Raw genomic sequence first — 21,643 nt, 5'->3', positions numbered from 1 at the left:
ACTCGCCGTTGGGCGTATAGATAAATTGTTCGATGTGCAGGAGGTAAGACAGTAAAACAATAACAACGTGATTCAGATTCAAATTCAATCGTTCAAAAGGCAAACGCTTCATAAGAGAGAAACGCTTCCGGAAGCAATGTTTTCCAAGGCACACTCCACAACCGGGCTCAACGGTTCGGGTCACGACTAATGGGTATTTGCACGTACACTGTAAACCGAAACTGGAAAATTAGAAGCTACACTATAAATAAAAAATGGAAATATATAAAAAAATGTTTTACAACAATTTCAACATTTTGTTTTTCAGCTTGTAAGATCTACCGGCCTGAAACGCTCAATTTTCTATCCCCCCAAAACTATACAACAACCAGCTGTTCCTGGCGCGAGTCACTGTGCCTCATCTCATTCTAATTTCTTGATGATCCGGCGTTTCAAAAGATCGGGCTTCCCAGTGACGTTTCGATCGGCTTCACTTCTCACTTTTCGTTGGATACATGCCAAAACTCACATCACCTGAATTTGGCTCATATTGCTTAATAACGATCCGAGTTTTACTGAAATTTACCCATATTTTGTATGGAGACCCGGAGATGTTGGAGGGTTGCACTGTCGTGAATTCCCTGTCCTGTGTCACAAAACTACGCTGTACAAAATTTCACGCGGATTGCTTAGGTAATTTTGGAGCAATAATCTTACGGATACTTACTCTATGGAGCAAAGACTAAGTGCGAGCGAGAGAGTGGTATCAACGTGACGAATAATGGCGGATTCTGTCAGTGTGGCTGAACTCGGAGAAACCAAGGTGCGAGGCTTGTTTTCTTGTTTGACTTCGCGGAGCAAACCCCGACGTCGTTACAAGCGTTTTCCCAAATGTTTTCCCTGAGGCTTCCGACGGAAACTGAATTTCATTCGCGCATTGCTTCGAATCTTACGTTACTTTCCTTCCTCATTTCTTTCAATGGTTAATTTATTTCCAATTCCAGCAGAAATAAAGAAAATTCTAACGACGGCTTTTGCGGTTTAAAGGACTTTTTTATCAATTTTTTATATAGCTGAGGGTCTTAAGGAAAAACACTACAATGAACACCGCAATCACACAGTTGGCCCCCACCAGACAGCGGCCTGTAAAGGCGATCTCCTCCTCGGAGATCCATGCGACGAGCTCATCCTCAATTTCGTCTGCTACGCCTTCCACCAGCTTTGGCAAATCTTTGGTGGTCCTGACGGACGCAGTCGACCGAGAGTCCACCAGCGATGGAAAACAGGAACACTACCTTGCCACAGGTGATGTCCACCTTGAAGAGGTCCCGGGCGATCGCGCTCAGCAGCACCGGAGCCGTTTCCGGCGTTTTCAGCTAGCAGTGCCTGAAGCGCATCAGCTGGCGCGCGATTCCTGTGTAGATCGGCGGATACATCCGCTCCAGCTCCTCCCGGACGACGTGTATCGAGGGCGTTCCAACGATGCTACGGATCCGCTGGAGGCCCAGCTTCCGGTTGAATCCATTGCTGACGTTGCTGAGTGGCCCGTGCTCGAGGCGGACATCGGGGCGGTTCTGCTGGCCCCGCCAGCGTCGCCGATCTCCAGGAAGCCCAACAGCGCAGTGGAGTCGCTACTAACGGATAACCGTACCAGGTTACTGCTAAAATATTGGACAAAAACAAAAATCAAAAGGCTTCCATGCATGTAATTTGATGTGTTCTATAGAATGGAGACTAAATCTGCCCTGGAGTGATGATTTTTTTGTATTGTTCAACTACCCTAATGAGCTCTTAAAATTCTCTGCTATATGGAGTCCAAATCAACATTAGAAAATAAGTTGCAACTGTATTATGCTCCAGGGATTCATTGTTTCCATGAAACCTAAAAGTTGGTGGCCTTTCCGGGTCATGGGGACTCGTAAGCTGACCAAAACTTGATGAAAGCAAAAATCATTCAAGAAGGAATAGGTCTTATTGATGAAGATTTCACCCTGGAACAGGATAATGCAGCAATCCATCAGGTACAAGAAATCACGCAGTACCTCGGGAATGATGACAGCAAGGTTTCAGGCCTTTAGCATCGTTGTCCACACCAGCGAACCATTGGAAGTATGTGAAAGCATTCATGATCCTTGGAGTACATGAAAAGACCCCACTGAATTTAACAAAATTTGTTAAATTAGTCGAAACAATTATTTTACTTTGATTGACTTAAGTAAATTTTTCATCCTATCTAAAAGTATCTAAAAAGGCGATAAAGCAGTTACAAAAATTAAAATCCACAATCAAAAGTAACATTTATCTTGCATCGCAACGTCGATTGCTTGCCGACTACGGACGCTTCAACAAACTTCGACTGATAGAGTCGCGAGGTTTGCGAATGAAAATAAAAACGGTTTCAAAAATCGTGACATGCCCTCGTGACACCAACAATCTTACCGGACCTAACCGGATCCTTCTTCGCATCAAAGCCTATCAAACGCCCGGACGTTTGAAGATGCGATGAGCAAATATTTGCATTCACCAGACACGCCGTCTGGACCGTCGCGTCCCGTCTCTCTTATCCTGTGCCGCTCGTTATCGCTTTGTTAACGTTGTCGGTTCAAAAATTTCATCAACACCTGTATCGGAGCGGAGAGCAGAGCGTTCCGTTCCATCGCCCCTTGGTACGACGTCACTATTTTCCTTTTATAGGGACATTCTCGCACGCCACCTTTCGCCAGGACAAGATTTTCTAATGCATATTCTCCGTCGCCTAACGGCCGCTGGCTTCCGGCAAAATGTGCCAAAACTTCACAGACGCTAACACGAGACGAATGACACACAAAAACGTGGGATGAATTATGCACGGCGAAGCTTTCCTCCGGGGCACGAGTGTACCTAAGGACTTGCCCAAACATCAGCCTTTATGACGTTGTTTGGGAAAGACATACAGTAGGCTTTGAGCGGCTCAAGCTCAGTGAAAATATGGCGTACGCAGAGCTTCACGATAACCTCGCATTTGTCAACGGTTGGCAATCAGCCGCAAGTTGAGTTTGCTCAATCACCAATACGGTGAGGAGCTATCGAGTTTCAAGTACCGAACGACTCCACCTTCCTGACATTGCTCGAAGATCGAATGTGTGAAGAAATATCATCCTCACGATCACGACTCTCAATACTTACCCGTCCGCAGTTCCGCTACAAGCCACCAAAAGGAGGGGAAAAACAGGACAACAGTAAACAGTAAATACAACCCGTGTTTGTTTTTGTTTCGTCCTGTACCAACTCATACTTCACGTCCTTTTTACAGCAGTTCTAGTTTATTGAGATTTGCGATAAATATATGTATCTGCCACACTTGTGCCACCGACTTGGGGGAACGGCACGCGGCGCGGCATGCAACATAAATGCTTGTGCTCTCGGGAATTCAAAAGAGGCCTCCTCTTGCAAACGGTCCTGTCGGTCGCGTCGTTCGATCATGCTTTCTCTGTGTGTATGTGTGTGTGCGATTATAGTTTGGTTCCTAACTTGCTGGAAGCTTGGCTCGTTCCGGTGAAACATGAGCCATGCCAGGCCAGTGGTCACGCTAATAGAGGGTTATGTAGGGTCCGAGCCATCACTTTCAATTCCTGCCCCTGTCTTCCTGTTTGCCTGTCTTACGCTTTTCCGTCGCCGAACGAGGAGAACGAGGAGAAAATGGTAAGCATTGGTCACCGCTCGGTTTTCGCAACAGACAACTAGGTAACGGTTACTGGTTAGTACATCCATTCAATGGTATTTTCCAATGGTTCACAGAGTGAGAAACATGGCAATAGGGCTTTGGGATGCGGCCGCGCGCATTATTTTTATGGTTTTCTTTTATGTTTCCTGCTCGAACACAGACACAAAACTCCCGATGCGCAGTCCCAATAAAATATGTTGGTTTGCGTTTAAACATGCAAATAAACGTCCGTCCCTGTTCCAACATCCAATAATAGGCTAGCAGCAACCGATCGCCGGAGAAGACTTAACACACACACACATGTGTGCATATGTGGGTTTTTTATGAATGTTTTTTGTGTTTTTTTTTTATAATTTTTCTCTCTTGTGCTTATAGTTTTTCTAATCCACAAATATGACAGATCCTTCCGTATCCGGCCGCCACCGCCAGTCACCAGCAGGCTCAGCCTCCTACCAGCAAACCCACCAGCAGCATCTTCGGAGATCGGGTTCGGGAGATTGGGTTCCCGGTGTGTTCCCCCCCGGAAAGCGGGGGGCGATTGATGGAGGCGGGGTGGAAATGTGAAGGACCCGCTGGGGACAGCATTTCGCAGCATTTGCAATCTCACACACACCGCTCAACACAACTTTCGCGCGATCACACTTCTAGACGGGGGCCCGGAACGCTTACTTCTTGAAGCAGGAGATGGGATTAAAGTAGCACTGGCGGTACCGAATTTGGCGCTTCATTTCGGGCGCCCGGTACAGCTGGTCCCATCCGCCGCCGCCACCGCCACTGATGGCGCTAGAAACCGGAGGAAAACCGGGAAATAAAATCGCAAATCGGTAAACGGATAACGCTACGGCGGGAACTAACTTGCTCTGGGCGTACTGGGCCAACAGTTGCAGCTGCAGCGGATCCAGTCCATAGTTGTCCAGCTGGTTCGATACGTACGAGTTGTAGTTCGAGTAGAGCTTCCGCAGCTCGCTCGGGTTTATCTCGGGCAGATCCTGCAAAAATAGAACACGTCGGCATCGGCAGGTTTTAAATATTTACGGGCGCTAGTGGGCTCCTCTGCTCTACATAATAATCGTCCCCATTTCTCATCGTGTCCGATGGAAGACGAGCCAGCCAGCCAGCCGGTGCGCCAGGCCTGGCCGTCGAGAGCCTTAAGAAAATGGTGCGGCCCATGCCGTGGTTCATCTTTCACGAGGTTTTCTTAATTTGTCAAACACCGAACGTGGTTCGGAGATGGAGAAGAAAGCGGTGAAAGCTTCCCGGAGAGGGATGGAAATGGATTGTGCCACACGCCAGACACCTACGTCTCACGATTAATTTGTGAATCCAATTTAAGATGAACTCATTTAAGAGCGCAATCCATCAAATGAATTGAGATGACTAGAATTTCATCAGGTGTAAAAGGCATCCAAACTCATCAAACGGGGGGGGGGGGGGGGGGGGATTTTTTTCCTTGGAACAGCTAGGGGGGTGGCCGGGACAGTATGCGAGAGTGTACCGGATTAGATTTTAGCAGCTGAAGGAGTTAATTGACATCAATCCCACCACTTGAGGCATACAAAACAGACAAGAATTATCAATGATTACAAGGCGCTAAAGGCAAGGCGTTTTCAAAACTGTTCAGTAAATAAATAATGCCACAATGTTCGAGCTTCTAATTTTCAGTAAGTAGTCGCAAAATTGTTGTTATGCCAAGTGATTAATAAACTGTTTACAAATGATGATTTAGAGCAGTTTGCACAAGCCATGATATAAGGTTGGAGGTTTAATACTAACTGCAAATAACTGTTGGAAATAACATTTGGGAAAATTTAGCCTGTTAATGTTATTACCTGACCCGATAACATGGGCAGTTGCACCATTTTTTTTAATTAAAAATGTAATTAAAGATGGCGTTGAGCAAAACCGAGCATGAATTCGACTAACTTAAGATAATTCGATTTGACAAACTGCGATAATTCAACAAGGGGTTGGTTGAGCTCTCTTTCGATTTTTCGATGTTTTCATCACATAACCTGCATTTCTAAGCAAACATTCCATAGGACACTTCTACACTGTTAGCTATTTGAAAGTCAACGGAATGAACTTCACCGTAGCATAACCCTATGTAGAGCATGTCTAGAGCACTGAAATTGGATTGTGTAAAAATTGGCTCTAGCTGTAAATTGGTCTTCTTTAGTGTGCTTTTTTGGCAAAATTACCTTGTTTTAACATCAGGTAAATGATTTCTGGTCAAAAAAAACTGTTGAACTTTGCTTTTGGAAGGTCGCAGTGTTTTGAGTGGTTTAAAAAAGTTAAACATGGCGATTTTGACTTAGCAATATCCCATCTTTTTCAGCGATGGGACACGCATTGGCTGAGCAACACTTCGATTCCTACGAGGATGCCGAAAATTGGATGACTAATTAGGTTTGCTTCAAAAGACAAAGAATTCTTTCGTCTGGGAATCCACGATTTAGCAGAGAAATGGGAAAAATGTTTATCTAGCGATGGCACAAACTTTGCAATAAAATAGAAATTTTCATTTCAATGTAACATCCACGAAAAAATCCAATTTCATAGTTCTGCATCTGGTACATTGCACGAGGAAAACGTTTAACAGCTACAAAACCTACAGAATAAACCATTCGTTTTATTCCAAAACAGTCCCGCACAAACTTTCTCCTGCTGATCCTTGAAAACATACATATTTTCCAAAGATCCCCGATAATAGCTGTCGACAAGATAAAAGCTTTTCTTGTCCTACCTGTTGCACGTGTTGACGACAGAAGGGAAGCGGAACATGCGATTCACATCGCGTTAGCAGCCGTACGCTGTCGACTCACTCGGCTTCCAACATACGCCGGATAACGCGATAAATCACGGGCGAACGGTGGAACCGATGCCGGGGCCTCGGAAGACCATCCTCCGAAGAACGCAAACTGCAAGCACTTCTCCCCGATTGCGCGACGGTCGTCGTGCCGAAGCCAAAAGGTGCAAAGAGGTGCATCCTGTGTGAGCTCACTCGTCGGCCAATTTCTGCCTCCTTTCCATACTGATTGCTGGGCGCTGTGCTTGGAATCGGAGCCCGACATCGGTGCGTTGTGGGCCCACAACAGCTGTTTTACGCTCGACAGTGCCGTGGCACTGAAACTAAAAATTCGCATCACGTGCCAGAAGATAGTTTTAAAGGTCCGAAGTAAAACATAAAAAAAGGCGGTGACCACGGAGCAACTAAATTGGCAACTTGCCACGGTGAAATTGAAACACAACATGAGAGCCAACAATCGTTACACGTTACATTCCGGCGGTTCCAGAAGGATCACAATAAAAGGGGACAAATTGAAAAACAATAGACCGACCGACTGCCCAGCGTGGTAACCGAATGCGTGGTGCTGGTTTGGCCCGGCCAATAAGCTCCGGAGCATCGGCAGCTAACCACAAGCAGCTTACCTGATTATCGATTGCATTTTGCGGTCGAGCAGCGCCCAGCTTTACGACGCACAGCAATGCCAGGGCGAACAGGACCTGTCGCGAGAATGTCGCCGAAGCAGCCATTGCAGCTCACTGGAACGGCCGGGCAGAGAGATTGGCTGGCGGGCACCTGTGGCAGGACGAGGAGCTTCCTTGGCTGTCCTTGGCGGTCACGTTGCTCAGGGTGCGCTACGAACGCTACTTCGGTCAAACTGGGCTGAAAATAGGCAAAACCGCACCGCACGGGGAAAGTGTTATGAAAATGAAATACAATTAGCACCTTCCCAAGGGTTTGTGTGGGAATGCCGGAGGGCCGTGTCTAAGATGTCTGTGCCGAAGAAACGCGATATCATCATCGGGCGATGGATTGAAATTCTGCTCTCGCCCCACCGGCTGATCCGCGGAAAAAGTTAAGATTAATATTTATCAGCTGTAAGCGTTGCAAAACCGACCCGAGGGGGGGTGCAGATTGTGAAACAAGATTGCCCTTATTCCTGGCCCCCGTTCGTGGTGGTAAATAATGCAACGTGAACGGAAGTGTGCGCAACCGATGACTAGTTTGCCGAAGCAAAACCATCACGCTTTGTGTTGGTCTTTTCCTTTAGCATCGTGCGAGCAAAGATAAAGTCGCGTACCGGAGTTTTTATTGCTTTCTTTAAGATAACTACTTCAAACCATGGCATTTGGCAACATCAGAAAGTATTGTCACAATTTCCAATATATCCCGATGTGTTTGTGGAAAAAATGGTTTAGGATTGATGAAGAGTTTATTTCTTAAATTTGTGTAATATCATAATTAATTAAACGTTGGCCAACATATAATTTTCTCCTCCTAATATAACCTTACGGACTTTAAATCTGCGAGAATTATGATTAGGATCGTTACCAAAATTAAATGATAAAATTTTGTACTGTGTTATGTTGATAATAAGATCACTGAATAAAGAATATTGGAACTACTTTCAAACAATGAAAAGTTTTGAACTTTAATACATTCAAGCAAATTTAATAACACGACATTAATAAGATCAAGCTCAAGCTCAGTTAAGAATGTATACAAATTGTGTGTAAACGTCATTTTAGGTGTGGAGAGTTTATTGAAGTGGGTTTTGTAAGAGAATAGGGCGTAGTTTGATCAAAACAATCTTTTAAAACATACATCGTGTCATGTTGCAAACCACCCTTCCAGACTGCTTCCTCTTTGGCAGGGCGCATTGCATCCGGACATGACACGGTGCTAAAAAAATTCAATTCTTTGCATACGTGACTGCGAAAACACGGGCGAGCTTAAACATACAACCTTCCGGTCAAAACCCACGCGAAAGGTTTGTCCAGCGACTGAACTGAAGCCTAATTATTTTACATCCCACATATCAGCTTCAGGTTTTCGCTTCTTGTTCCACACGCGTCATAAAATGGTTGACCGGTGCTACAAAAAAAAAAGCCACTGAAAGACAAATATTTTCTTTGGGGAAAAGGCCAGCGGGCAAAAAAAGGCTCGGGAACAGAACTGACTTCATCCGTCCGTCCGGTGGCAGCACGCCCTATGCCACCGGCTGTCGATTACAGCATCCGGCGGCTGTCAGTGACAGTTCGATTGTACCACAGTCGTCGACATCATCGACACACTGCCACGAAACGGCTCTTTCTGCATAGCATTTTTTGCCTCCTTTTCCCGATGGTTTTTTCAAGCCCCTCTCGGGCGCTTCGGTCTGTTTTCGCGGTCGGAAGCGGAAGTGGAATGCTAATTTCACCGGGGACGCTCGGACCAAGGAGTTGGACCAAGACAAAAAAGACGGAGCGACCCTTGAACGTTCTTCATTAATCACGGCCGAGAGGCTGAAGGCACCAGGCGCCTCCATCTAGTCGCCGGTTCGTGTTTTTCAATGCAACGAAAACCACCTCGGGCTGGGTCAGTAGGCCGTGTGCGTGTGTGTGTGTGTACGGGCTGCAGGATGTGCGCTTCGTCTGCGCGCTACCGGAAGCCATTTCAAACTCACTGAACCGTGAAATGAGGGGCAAACTTTGTGTGTGTCGCCCGCCGAACCCGAGAATCATTTAGTGACCGAAACGGCACTCGTCGGGAGAATCATTTCGAGCTCCGTCGAGCGACCTTTATCTCGCTATTTTAACGCTGTAATTATCTCCCTGGCCCACCGAGCGGGAGGTAATTATTCCCAAACGGTGCGGCATCCCAAGTCCGCAAGTGGCATATAATCAGCCCGTGCTCCGGGGCTGATGCCAGGAAAATGACACGAGATTGGCTGCCAATTTCCACGTAATTCGGAACGGAAACTTTTCCTGCCGATTACCGCCATGACGAACGACGTTTGAGGGACGTTCTTTGCGTGTGTATGTATGTATGTGCGCGTTCTTTGACGTTCTACGCGTGTATGGTAAGAAGTGCTGCAGATCACATACCTGTAGCCAATTTCTGTAAGTATGAACCACGATCTGCATGGAAATATAACTATGGAGGGGTTATGGAAAATAATATTCTATTCCCGTTTTTTAGCAACACAGCTTCACTGTCTTCAAGACTGTTGATGTATTTTTGGCAAACACAAATTGGGTTTTAAGAAGAAATCTATTTGTAAAAGCACATATTCGATCAAAGCAGTCACAAGGACACATACTAGGTCTAAGAGTTGAGAACCGGACTGTTTTTAACACACAAAAAATGTTTATAAAATTTTAATGCGATTTTCCATTTTATTCAAAGTATGTGCCATCGCTAGCTATACATTTCTCCTATCTCTCTGCTAAATCATGGATTCCCAGACGAAAGAATTCTTCGACTTTTTAAGTAAACTAATTAGTCATCCTATTTCGACTTCCTCGTAGAAAAACGAAGGGCTGCTCAGCCAATACGTGTCTCATCGATGAAAATGAATGATATTCGGAAAGAACCAAGTCTGGTGAATAACGCGGGGAGGGTCAGCAGCTCCCATCCAAGTGATTTGATAGTATCCTGAAACAGTTTTTGTGGGGCGCCTGGTGCTTGTTGCCACGGACCACCAGGCGCCTCCATTGTAGAAAACAGGAACGGCTTTTTGGTCGTTTTCGATCAATGCATAGTTCAAATTGATCATTTGTTGTCAGTAGCGATCGGAATTAACGTTTTCATCAGGTTTTAGGAGCTTGTGAAACACCACACCTTTCTGTCCCATCAGAAAGTCCGTTTTTTGGAGTCCTTGGACGCTTTTTTTGTAAAGTCAAAATCGCCATTTTGAATTTTTTTAAACCACTTAAAGCATTGCGGTCTTCCAAACACAAGTCCCGACAAGCATTTGGTGCGATTCCGAAGCAGTTTTCTTCAAGAGAAGCAGAAAAATAATAATTCCCGCAAAACGTCATTTTGAGGCACAAAAGTTGACATAGTTTAACCCTTTCAATGATGGGTTGCACACCGAAATAATTTATTTTTCGACCTGAAATCACTTATCTGATGTCGAAACAAGGTAATGATGAAGGAACCGCTAAACTGGGAAGTCCCAATAGACAGGTACAGCCATCTTTTTAACAGTCCGGTTCTCAACTCTTAGACCTAGTATTGTGGAACAAGCACATATTCGATCAAAGCAGTCAATGATTTCCTTCAATGAGTCTAGTACTTTGATCATTGATAATTGGATAGTATTGCCATTTTCTTGACAAGTTTTGCGCATTGGAATATCACATTTTCGTCCAAAAACAAGCCTTTTTCTAATTTCTTCTTTGCCATTAACCTTTCACATTTTCCGGGTATTTCTTCTGCTTAATTCGATCTATTCATATCGGATTGTTTTATATTAAGTGTTAAGGGTACTCATCCTAACTAACTCATCCAATCCAATAAAACTCATCCCAACTAACACCCTTATTTGACTCGCAACCCTATCTCTTTTCACCATAATTTGATGTCATTTGTCATTTGACATGTGACTCAATTTGACAAAACTTATCGATTGTTTAAATTGAATGATCAAAATACATCGATTTGTGATGCCGTTCCCCAGTATTAGCACGGCAGTTACCCACCACTGAGCTAGCCGACTTTCGTTGCCTTCCTAGCATTTAAATCGTGTTATAATTACACGAAACAACGCGCTCCATGCCACATCCTGCCAATCGTGTGAGTTGAAAGTTAAAAACCATCCTAACTAATATCAACAATGGCGATATTTTTGGCGCCCATCGTTCGGGGCTTTTTTACCTCCTCCCGGACCACCCGGATTTTCGTTGTGGCAATGAAAAACACAAACATACGGCTCACATGACGTGCATGGCCGGCTTTTCGGTCGCTTATTAAATCGCCCTATGGATCGCTGTCAGAATGATTGACGAGGGTGTATGTTTTATTTTTCTGTCAAAATGTCCGTCTCGGCGGCTAGAAAGTCGATAAACCACGCGGCAAAAGCCAGTGACCGGCTTGGGCGGGGGTCGGGGGACTAGCTCCTTTTTCTAGCGAGCCGCGGGGCCGCCAGTGATGGGGCCATTTTGGAGACAATTGAAATCAACTCCGCCGGGTTAGCGAAGGTGACTTCATTCGCTGTGCAGCTTGATTGCTCGTTACAAAAAATGTCAAAACGAGTAGGTGGGTAGTCCTGCAAGACTGGGCCGGGCCTGGTCAGCATGTAGAAATACTGGCAGCAGCCCCCAAGGCTACTCGGCTCACCGGAGATGTCTCAACGGTTCCTGCATGGGTCACGACCCAGGAAGCGACTGCTTCCGGGGTTAATATTTTACTTTCCCTGTCACATGATACGATAGTGTACACACACAAACACACACACACACACGGTGTAATGAATGTTTAGAATATTCGCTCCTTCCCAAGAAATGCGTCCAGCCTGAAGGACTCTGATTTATCAACCAAAAATATTAGCACAAGATGAAGAAAAACCTACGGAACCGAGTAGAGCTACTATTCCGTTAAACTATTGGAATGTAATTATTCACCCTGGCACCTTCTAAACCTCAGTCGGTGCACTCACGCTCGGAACCGTTACCCTCGCCGAGGGTATCGTAAACGTCGGCCATCGGTGGACATAAAACGGCCGTACGTTGATGCCGTTTTTATGATTAACACATCAAACAAATCAATCAACTAGCCTTGCCCCGACCGCCCGATACGGCCTTCCAGCGTGTGCTCCCAATACGCCGTTTTAGTGCGTGTTAAATGGCGCCCAAGGGAAAAGTCCCTCGTCCCCGGGCTCCGGCGCGAAAACAATAATCCTCGGCACTTGTCGCATTAATTGTCGCAAAACTCGGCGCGTCGCTCTCATCGCTCTACATCGTTTATGCATCAAGCAGAACACATATCGGCAGCTCGTTATTGGCCGGCGCCGGCTGTTCTAGGCGCGGCCCATTTTCGCGCCCTTTTTTGTACTCACGCCAACGGTTGACGCCAAGAGTTCCGCAGGCAGGCCACTTGAGAACTTCACCGACTTCAGAACCGTTACAACCGCACCACGTCAACACACTGACTCTCACACTGACTCACACTTTGACGCTGGGGGGCGGCACGCTGGCAACGCTGGCTCCGATGATGATGGGGGCTTCTCGACGTCCGTTGCGCTCCAACACTGAACCTGTTGCGGTATGAGCGTCCCGGAAGCGGCCGGTACAGCATTTATACCGACCCCCATGCGGGCCAGAAGGGCCATGCGACTGTGTCGCGCTGTGTGTGTTTGTGCACGCACTCGATTGGCTCACTCTCTCCCGGCGTCCGTCTCTCTCTCGCTCACTCATCGGTCGGTTGGTCGTCCTGGGCCGGGAGGAACCTTCCTACGCGCGTTGTCGGCATCTCGCTCATCCGCTCGACACGACGATGATCGTGTCAGTGACGCGCGCAAAACGGCGCTGGCTCCTTCCTTCGGTTCGATGGCAGGATGATGGGGCACCTTTTTCGCACCATCTTCGAACGCTCTCCGCGAAAAGGGTCGCCAGCAACAAGTGAGCGTGTGTCTCGAAGAAACGACGAACCACCGGCCAACGGCCAGAATATCCTGGCCACTGTCTTCGGAGAAAGGGGTGTTCCGGCTGCTAATTGGCCAACAACAACGTCCGATTGTTTTCGGCACCGGCCACCGACATGTCACAATATGTTGGACATTGAGTTGTGTTCACACCGCGGAACAACCAACGGCAATTATTTTAAAGCCCTAACCCGTCCTGATTGCCCTGCGAATTGAGAGCACCCTACCGGTGACGATGGAAAGAACCCCTGTTTCGGCCTTTGAGCCGTGAAAAACTCCGCCACGCTAATCTACATCTAGATAGGGAGCGGAATACCGAGCCGAACGCGAGCGCGAACATTCGCTTTCGGCGCTGGCTGTCATTATTCATCACGAAAGTGTCATAACGACGGCGGGGCAAAAACCGACCACACGTCAGGCAAACAAATTAGCATACAGATACAAGGAGCCCGGAAAGGGATCAAAGAAAACGCCCACGGAAGCTGACACAACTCTTTAAAGGCTTCTTCTTAGGCCCCTTCTCCCTCAAGCTGGTTTAGTGTCGGGTCATTAGGTTGACAAAAAAGGCCAAAGGCGCGGTCACGAGCGATTCGGTTGCATTCTTCACTCAGCCTCAACCGGAAGGCGGAAGTGCAGCGCGCGTGAACGTGACTTTGACGTTTTCCAACAATCGCCCGTAAATAATCGGGATCGCTACTTGCACCTCCGGCCCCCGGGGTTTCCGATTGAGTTCCGGATCGGATCCAGCCAGTTCCCATCCAGTGCCAGTGTGCCAATATGTGGGGCAAACATGGACACGGCCGTGACGTTGGTCTTTTTCAAAATTATGCTGGTGATATTTAGATTAATGTAAGTCAACCGGTCGCCAGGACCCGGCTCTTGTGCAAGTTGTAGCCTTTTTGTGCACTTTTCCCGTATCTCTTCCCAGCGCAGGGCCCTGTCTTGGCCACACTCCCAATTACGCGAAACTCGGCGAACGCTTCGTGACATTCCATTTTCAAGCACCAGTTTTCCTAGATCCTAACGATATCCCGTTTTGCTAGTCGGAGTCGAAGCTGAAGTCGAATTAAATTTATTCTGACCCGCGGGCGCCACGTTCCTGAAGTTTTGAAATTCGCCAGCTCCAGTTTTCCACCGTCAGGAACTAGAAATCAAAACTCGGAACGAGTTTCGGTGTTATGATTTTAATTGGCCCCCAGGCCCGACTGTCTGTCTGCGCCCGGGTTAGCTAAATGCTTAATGACACCAAACGGTTTTCCTAAGAAATCCGTCGTCCTCCGTCGTGTTGTTTGTGCAAAACAAGTTCAGCCTTCAGCCTCCGGGGGCACAGGGATTCGAGGGAATAAATTTAGAAGCGTGTGACGTCACACGGTTGCCCACGATTGCTGTGCGTGTACCGTGGGACCGGGTTTATTGGATAATGAACGAGGAAACACAACTCTTTCATTTTCCCATCCCCCGCATCGAAACGATACGAAAGTGGGGACCGGCGCGGAGCTCAGGGATATGAAATATTGTCCGGCAGAGTCGCGCTGCAAGAAAGCTGCACTCAATCGTTCGCGCGGGGTCATATTTGGAGAGAAGCAGTTCTTCTGGTGCGCGGTTCCGAAAAAACCCGATTAGTCACCTATCTAATCTTACGCCAAGCTTTTCGACCCCAACCCAACCGTGCGCCGTCGGCGCACAAGGTTCCTGGGTGGGATTTTCCCACCCAGGGAACGCCCAGCCTGGCCTACCGCGTGCGTTATATGAGACAGCAGTTAATTAATACGCACCGATAATTTATGTACCACCAACGGCCGCTGGGCGATTATCGGCGATCAAACGCTTTCGTCAATTCCAGGTGCTTATCGCAGCAAATCTTTGGCCATCGGTCTCCCCGGTGGGGGGAAGGGGGGACGTAGCGAATGTTATCTTACTTTACAGTCCCACCACCGAGCCTTATGGTTGGCGCTCGTTTCGATGTAACGGATACACGCTTCACGCACCGGTGCTGGTACCGGAAGTGATGAATTCGATTTTTCCCGAAACCGGCATCGGCAGTCGGACGGCATTAGCACCGGGCCCCGTTACCCCGTTCGGTGGAACGCCCTCGGGGGAACCGAAAGCTGCTTACGTAAAATAAATTGCTAATCAACGGACATTACACAACGGACCTTGGACATTGGAGCCGGCAAGACGGCATCGGAGCACATCAAACGCAATCTCTGACCGGCAAGGTGGCCGGAACAGCTGGGCTGAAATTCTATCTTGCACTTATGCGTGCGGCGCTGGTCTGCTGGTCAATCGGACACGCCCACACACACACACACACGGAGGGCACACAACTATCCATTTCTTCCCGGGGGTCGATAGGAACCGAGGTCAAACCCGGCAAACCCGGCATGATGCGGCACAATCGAACAAACGTCCTCCTGCGGGGTGTCCTGGAAAAAATATCCTGTCCGTTTGTTGTCCACCGCCACAGCAACAGCGCCGTCGAGGAGAGCATGATTTTATAATCTTGTAATTGAATTTTATGGAACTGATTGTCACCGTGTGTACCGTACTGTAACGAAAACAACACCCGACCCGACCCGCCCCGCCCGGTACACTGGTGACGCCTCGATTTCTTTCCAACCACCCACCCACCGAAGGCCACGCGAATGGCCGCCGGCAGTGGGCCGTTTTTCGATTTGTAATTGAGAAGATAACTTTTGAGCGAACAAATCCAAAACCAAATTCTTCGCCTCACCTTTCAGCACAACTCGTAAACTTCCCTCCGGCAGCAACAAACATTAAGGTCATTCTGGGAATTTGAATTTTGCAAACGCCACCATCGCTGCCACCGGCCCTTTTAGGCGTAGTTTAACGAGCACCAGAGGTGCACTGCGGAGAGAAAGCGTTCGCAAGCTTTCCACCATTTCGCGAAGCGCTTTTCGCTCGTCACAAAATGCGAGCCGAACGAGAGCTTTCGGTGAAGCTTTCGGTCATGGCCATGAGATCATCTTAGTCTAGTTTTCGCATCAAAGTTGCATACAATAAATGCATCTGCTAATGACCGCAAGGTGCACCGATGACCAGGCGCCTCCATGTTTGGTTTTCATTCGAATCTTATCATAAGCAATAGTAGCTGTCGCCAGATAGAAACACTCTATACACACTCTAACAGCGATCGAGCAAATCGAGCAATCATTTTATGAATATAAAAATAAACTTTCGAGCATAGTGTAAACCATTTATGAATTAAAACGAACGTCACTAGAAATCATTTGAAATCGGAATCAATTTTTTGCAATGGTATCAACTTGAAATTTATTATTGGATGGCCAATATGTCAGCCACATTACTGTGTGGAAAAAGAGTATTGAAGAATATGTTATTATGGCTCAACATGTGGTTCAATTTTAATACAATTCTGCTTCATAATGTTTAAATTTTTGTTGTTCTTAACACTCTGATGTTAATAAAAATTCACTGACCAACGCAAACTTTCCTTTTCACCATTTTGATTACCAATTATTTTAACAGTTCCGGATGGTAGATCAGTTCGTTTGCTTCGTTTTGAATGTACAGGGTGGTAAAAAAGTGTACTTTTTCATTTGGTTATAAACAAAAAACAGCAGAATATTTTTCGATGCTTGAACTTTTACTTGAAACATTTACTTTTGGTTGCAGAAAATTGGGAAATATGAAAAATGTATTTCCAAAGAGGTAGGTCCTAAAATCATTCGTCAAAAACACATTTCATTGAAGCTCATTTCTACCTCTGCGGCTATGTTAATAAGCAGTATTGTGGTTCGGAAAACCCACACATCGTGCAAGAGAAGCCAATGCACCCACAACGAGGGACTGTCTTGAGTGGATTATGGTTGATTTGGCGAAATTGACGCTGAGAACTTGGACGGCGTTTGGTTTGAACAGGACGGCGCTACGTGCCATACAGCAACAGCCACAATCTATATTTATGTTATGCGAACAAACTAGCAACTGTTGACAACCTGAAGACCCAAATTCAAGTTGCTTTTGCCGAAATAGGACCAGATATAATTGAAAATGTAGTCAAAAATAGGTCAACCGAATGAGCTACTGCCAAGCCAAACTGGTGAACATTTGACCAAAATTATTTTACATAAAAAAATGTTAGGAATCAACCTTTCAAATAAAAGTTCAAGCATCGAAAAATATTCAGCCGTTTTTTTATAATCCAATGAAAATGTGCACGTTTTTTGACTACCCTGTACAATGACTGAATTTAGAAGTTGATCTTGTAAGCCTTTCATTTTGTATGTATTTTGAATGTATTTTGTGCACGTTTATTTGTTTATTATTATAAGCTGTATTAAGCAACAGCTTAAAAATTTGCCCTCAAGTTGACGCAATTGTCGGGGTTCGAACTGACATCTTTCGCATGGAAATCGATTAGTCGGTGCAGCAAGACGAATGATGTACGGATGCGAAAAACACGATACGTTGTACTTTTTTTAATTAACCACACCAAGCATCAGAGAATGTTTGTTTTTTTTTGTAAGTAACCACGAAGCAAATTTTACATAACACAAAGGATTAAAGGATTTTAGGTATTGGGTTTGTTTGGAAAATAAATAAACTTTTCACGAAATAATCTTCTCCACAAACTTTTAATCTGTCGTCCAGCATGGTGGGGGAAATATAACGCGCTGCAAACACCAACCAACGAAATGTAGTTTATTTTACTTGTTTTCTAGTTTATTGAATCGTAGTAGTATAATCGGCACCACGTGCACCCGTTACACGGTTGCGGCTGTGCCTACGGCTTGCGGCGCCCATTGTCCTTTAGTAATACGAGCTTGTCTTGCATGTTAACGCCACTAGTTGATGTTCCGTTCAGAATTTTCGGAGATGCACAGACAGCTTCCAAGTCAAAAGACTCAATCAACACAAAACAAAAATGTCCCCATTGCTTTCGGGTTCGTGTTCGTGCTTCCAGCAGTGTCGCGGGAGCGGGACGCCCAAGGGCCCCCTAAGGTCCTTGCAGTATCCGATGCACTTGCTGGCACTATGCGCACGCTCTTAGAAACAACTGACCGCATTGAAGTAACACTTCCAGTATCGGCCCTTTTTGGTCTTGTCTTCGGTGCCCCTGGTCTGAATGTCCATCTGTGGATAAAGTGAAAAAGTGCGCGACGTCATCACTAAACGGTAACACGCGTCGCCTGCGTGCGTTCCCTCCAGCTTCACAGTGTTCTAGCCATACCATTTCATCCAGGAGCTCTTTCCGCGTTTCGATGTCATCAATCTCGTCCGGAATCACGTTGGCCACCCTGTCTTCGGCATCCGCATCCGCGTCCGCTTCTGGTGGTCGTGTAGGGAGACAAGAAAAGAACATCACGGTTAGTGTTCCGGGGAAAGTTCCAATTGCGACGGGTTAAGGGGGAGCGTGATTGAAACTTAGTTAACTTGGTCCGCGTCACCGGGAGACCGCGAGCCAATGGTGCTCAATTTACCGGCGTAATAGCTTTTCATCAGTTGCTCCGTTTTGCTCGCGGAAGGCGGTATTTTGGCCGGTGCCAGCGAAAACGTGGGCTTGCCCGTGTAGCGGCCATCGCGGTACACCTTGTTGATAGGCCGCCCGCCGCCGTCCTCACCGTCGCCCTTCTCCAGTGCGTGGTGCAGGGCCACCATTAGCCGGTCCAGTAGCATCGCCGCCCGCTTCGGAACCACCATCTGTAAACGATAGTTTAAGCTGCAGTTAGATTGGGGCTTTACAGCACGGTTGAGGTTGCCGCCAAGTAAAGTCGGTTTCAAGACATGCTTTTCATTCACTTTTAATAACTGAAAGCTTTCTCTAATTAACGCTATTAACATTAGAGAAACAGTAACAGTTGATTGTGGTTGAAGATGCTAGCAATGTTCAAAAAAATATGTGCACATGTCCTTTTCGTTTGAAAATGGATTAAATAAAATAAAAAACCTTGAACTAGAACCCGCGAAAGAAGTTGTTGAGCAGCTACGAAAAATAAGTAAATAACGAAAGGGTCAAAGGTTGCCTATTATAATTAACAGCAACATCAGCAGTGACTTGGGGCCAAAGTTACGAGATCTTCGCCAACACATCAGGCTGGACAGAAAGAGCATTAAAAAGGGTTATGAAATGTTGCTAATTACGTTAGTTTTTTTTACTATGCTCTACATTACCTGACCTTTTGATAACTCCAATCTCACGCTAATTTGTGCGAATGCTTTTCTCGAACAATGGAGTAATTCTTCTGCATAATTGCCAACATTTTTCTTTTTTTAAAGCAACATTCTGCAGTGCACGTGGCACTATAAAGCATTGCAAAAGAACCACGTGACTTTGGTGAATTTCTGCGCATTTACTCTTTCAAATCCAAACAAAATTTCATTCGGTCAACAAAGACATGCGCTGCCCATCCGAAGATCATCCATCTCGCTGCACCGATTAATCGGTTTCTAAGCGAAAGACAGTTCGGCAGTTCAAACTCTGACAGAGGAGAAACGCGAATGCAAAACTTTAAGTTGGTACTTAATACGCCTCTGACCGTTCTAAAAACAAACAAATAATAAACAGACAACATGAAGCATAGTTCATGCAATAATTTATACAATTTGGTGTTACCACATCGTGCTCGAATTTAAAGTGGAATCGGCTATATTTGGCAATGACTTGGCAATGGCAAACAAAAATAGCATCACCGATTAATCACCTATAATCTTTCGTTTAAATCGTGATCGTTTAAAATTTATCATCGTTCTAAACATTTAATACCATGCTGCCATGTTAAAGTATTGGTAATTTGGTATTTTTTGGTTTTCTTAGTGATTATTCAAAATTACTACCTATAGGTTTCTCAACCAATCAAACTTTGCCCCACGATCCTTTTCAAAAAATTTATTCATTAAAAATAATTCTTACAAAAACGAGGAAAGAATAAGTGGGGACACTTTTCTAAGATGATGAGAATGACCAGAAAGCACGGCCAATTCTGCCTTTTTTCATCATAAAACGGAAACGAAGAGAGAGGCAACCGGATTGTGCCGTAACGCCAGCGATGAGGCAACACCACTAAAGCTGTGCACCGTATCGCTTATCAGAGTTGTACAGAATTATCGGCATAAGACCGTAAATCATGCTTCTCAATTTGTACGATGCAATAAGCATGCGTTCGCACAAGCACACTCCGGATGTTTAGTGGAAACTGAAAACACGTCCTATGGATAACCTTCAACAGCGTACTCAATGCGTAGGTTTGCCAGGAAATGTCCTATTTACAATCTCCAACCCACATTGACAGCCGGCCGATAACGAGGCTTTGGTTTCGGAAAAACCTGATGAACCCTCAACTGAGCTCTTACCGGATAGTCGTCGTAGGATACTTCCGAAAGTTTGGCCATCTCGTCCGATTTGGCTAACTTTGCCGGTGGCACCACGGTTTTAAGGTTCGCCAGCCTGCACCACACGTTGGGCGTTTCGATCAGCAACAAACAGATCGTTATCTGCAGAATGGCTCGTCGCATTTTCGTACTGTCCTGCTGTCCGAAGGCAACACTCGTTCCGGCGGTATCACTCTAACTACACTAGCAACCACCAAGCGGCAAGTCCGGTGGCACCTCACCTGCGGGCTCGAGAGATTTACCACAATCACGCCCCAAACGCCGGGACACCTTTGGCGGAATCAATTATTGACGACCGCATCCATCATACGCGACACAAGGTTTTCGCGCACGGATACTATCAGTGAGCAAGGATCAGACTGGCACCTGGACCCAGGCGGCGTTCACGATGTCACCACGAGGCCGCCGTTGGCTGTGTGATATTAACCGAAAAGTTACAGCAAGGACATTCCACACCGAGGCGCCGAGGTTCGCGAAGGGATCCCTCGTGTCTACACTCCTTGTTCGGTTCCGTGGTTCCTTGGAGATCGCAGTCGAAAGTGCCGGCACCCGGTCTACTTCTACTCTGAGTGACGCGCTACTCTGAGCTCGATCGTCTGGCAAACCAATCTACTCGTCTGCGGCCACACTTCTGGCGCTTTTATAGACTGAACCACGTTCGCCGTTTCAACTCCAACGAAACTCCGCCTGCACGCACACGGTTGCGCACTGTGTTGGGGTGTAAAAGCACTTGCGGCATCCGGCACACCGAGCTACTACCGAGCGTGTCGGTGTATTGGTGGCGGTAGTAGCTGCCGCTGAAATGCCACGCGGCCACAGCCAGCAACAGGTTGGCTTACAGCTCGCAGAAACTTTCCGAAACCTCACCAAGTTAAGCTATTAGACACCTTCGTTTGGTTAGATTAGCAGAAAGAGTCTATGATTTAACTTTAAATTAGATGTTAGAGGCTTTAAATTAACAAAAAGTAATATGAGTTGTCCTTGGAGAATCACTGCATATCATTGTACTGCAAAACTCCCAGGTGAAGACGAGACCCGATGTCCTGTTGCGGTGGCCCTCGAAAAATAACTGTGGGCTTTATGAAAGTCGGCTCGCGGCTAAGAAATGACCAACATGAAAGGATTTGGTAAAACGGAAAATTAATTATTCACCCGGGGTATGCCTCAATTATTCAGA

General features: G+C 46.3%; 2 protein-coding genes across 2 annotated transcripts; both read right to left on the bottom strand.

Moving 5' to 3' along the window:
- Nucleotides 1–3,347: 3,347 nt before the first annotated feature.
- LOC128272809 (uncharacterized) lies at nucleotides 3,348–7,216 on the bottom strand. The gene is made up of 3 exons (XM_053010690.1): nucleotides 7,112–7,216; nucleotides 4,538–4,671; nucleotides 3,348–4,465 (listed from the first exon to the last, which is right to left on the bottom strand). Exons 1-3 carry the CDS (start codon nucleotides 7,214–7,216, stop codon nucleotides 4,348–4,350), a joined length of 357 nt encoding a protein of 118 aa, XP_052866650.1. The 3' UTR covers nucleotides 3,348–4,347.
- A 10,857-nt stretch (nucleotides 7,217–18,073) lies between these two features.
- On the bottom strand, nucleotides 18,074–20,589 carry LOC128273440 (uncharacterized). Its single transcript, XM_053011406.1, has 4 exons — nucleotides 20,428–20,589; nucleotides 18,558–18,777; nucleotides 18,308–18,405; nucleotides 18,074–18,210 (listed from the first exon to the last, which is right to left on the bottom strand). The coding sequence occupies exons 1-4, from the start codon at nucleotides 20,587–20,589 to the stop codon at nucleotides 18,124–18,126; spliced, it is 567 nt and encodes a 188-aa protein (XP_052867366.1). The 3' UTR covers nucleotides 18,074–18,123.
- Between the last annotated feature and the right edge of the window lie 1,054 nt (nucleotides 20,590–21,643).

Source organism: Anopheles cruzii, chromosome 3 (genome assembly GCF_943734635.1).
Source record: "Anopheles cruzii chromosome 3, idAnoCruzAS_RS32_06, whole genome shotgun sequence".
Lineage (NCBI taxonomy): Eukaryota > Metazoa > Arthropoda > Insecta > Diptera > Culicidae > Anopheles > Anopheles cruzii.
This window is presented reverse-complemented; position numbering and strand designations above follow the sequence as displayed.

What these genes read in the sequence shown, in the direction of transcription:
- LOC128272809 (XM_053010690.1), bottom strand. Translation starts at nt 7,216, where the DNA reads ATGGCTGCTTCGGCGACATTCTCGCGACAGGTCCTGTTCGCCCTGGCA. An exon ending in AAAATGCAATCGATAATCAG is followed by an intron (nt 4,672 to 7,111) that starts GTAAGCTGCTTG and finishes CTATTTTTGCAG; the next exon opens with GATCTGCCCGAGATAAACCC. An exon ending in GCCCAGTACGCCCAGAGCAA is followed by an intron (nt 4,466 to 4,537) that starts GTTAGTTCCCGC and finishes TCCGGTTTCTAG; the next exon opens with CGCCATCAGTGGCGGTGGCG.
- LOC128273440 (XM_053011406.1), bottom strand. Translation starts at nt 20,589, where the DNA reads ATGCGACGAGCCATTCTGCAGATAACGATCTGTTTGTTGCTGATCGAA. An exon ending in TATCCTACGACGACTATCCG is followed by an intron (nt 18,778 to 20,427) that starts GTAAGAGCTCAG and finishes TATCGTTTACAG; the next exon opens with ATGGTGGTTCCGAAGCGGGC. An exon ending in GATGAAAAGCTATTACGCCG is followed by an intron (nt 18,406 to 18,557) that starts GTAAATTGAGCA and finishes CACGACCACCAG; the next exon opens with AAGCGGACGCGGATGCGGAT.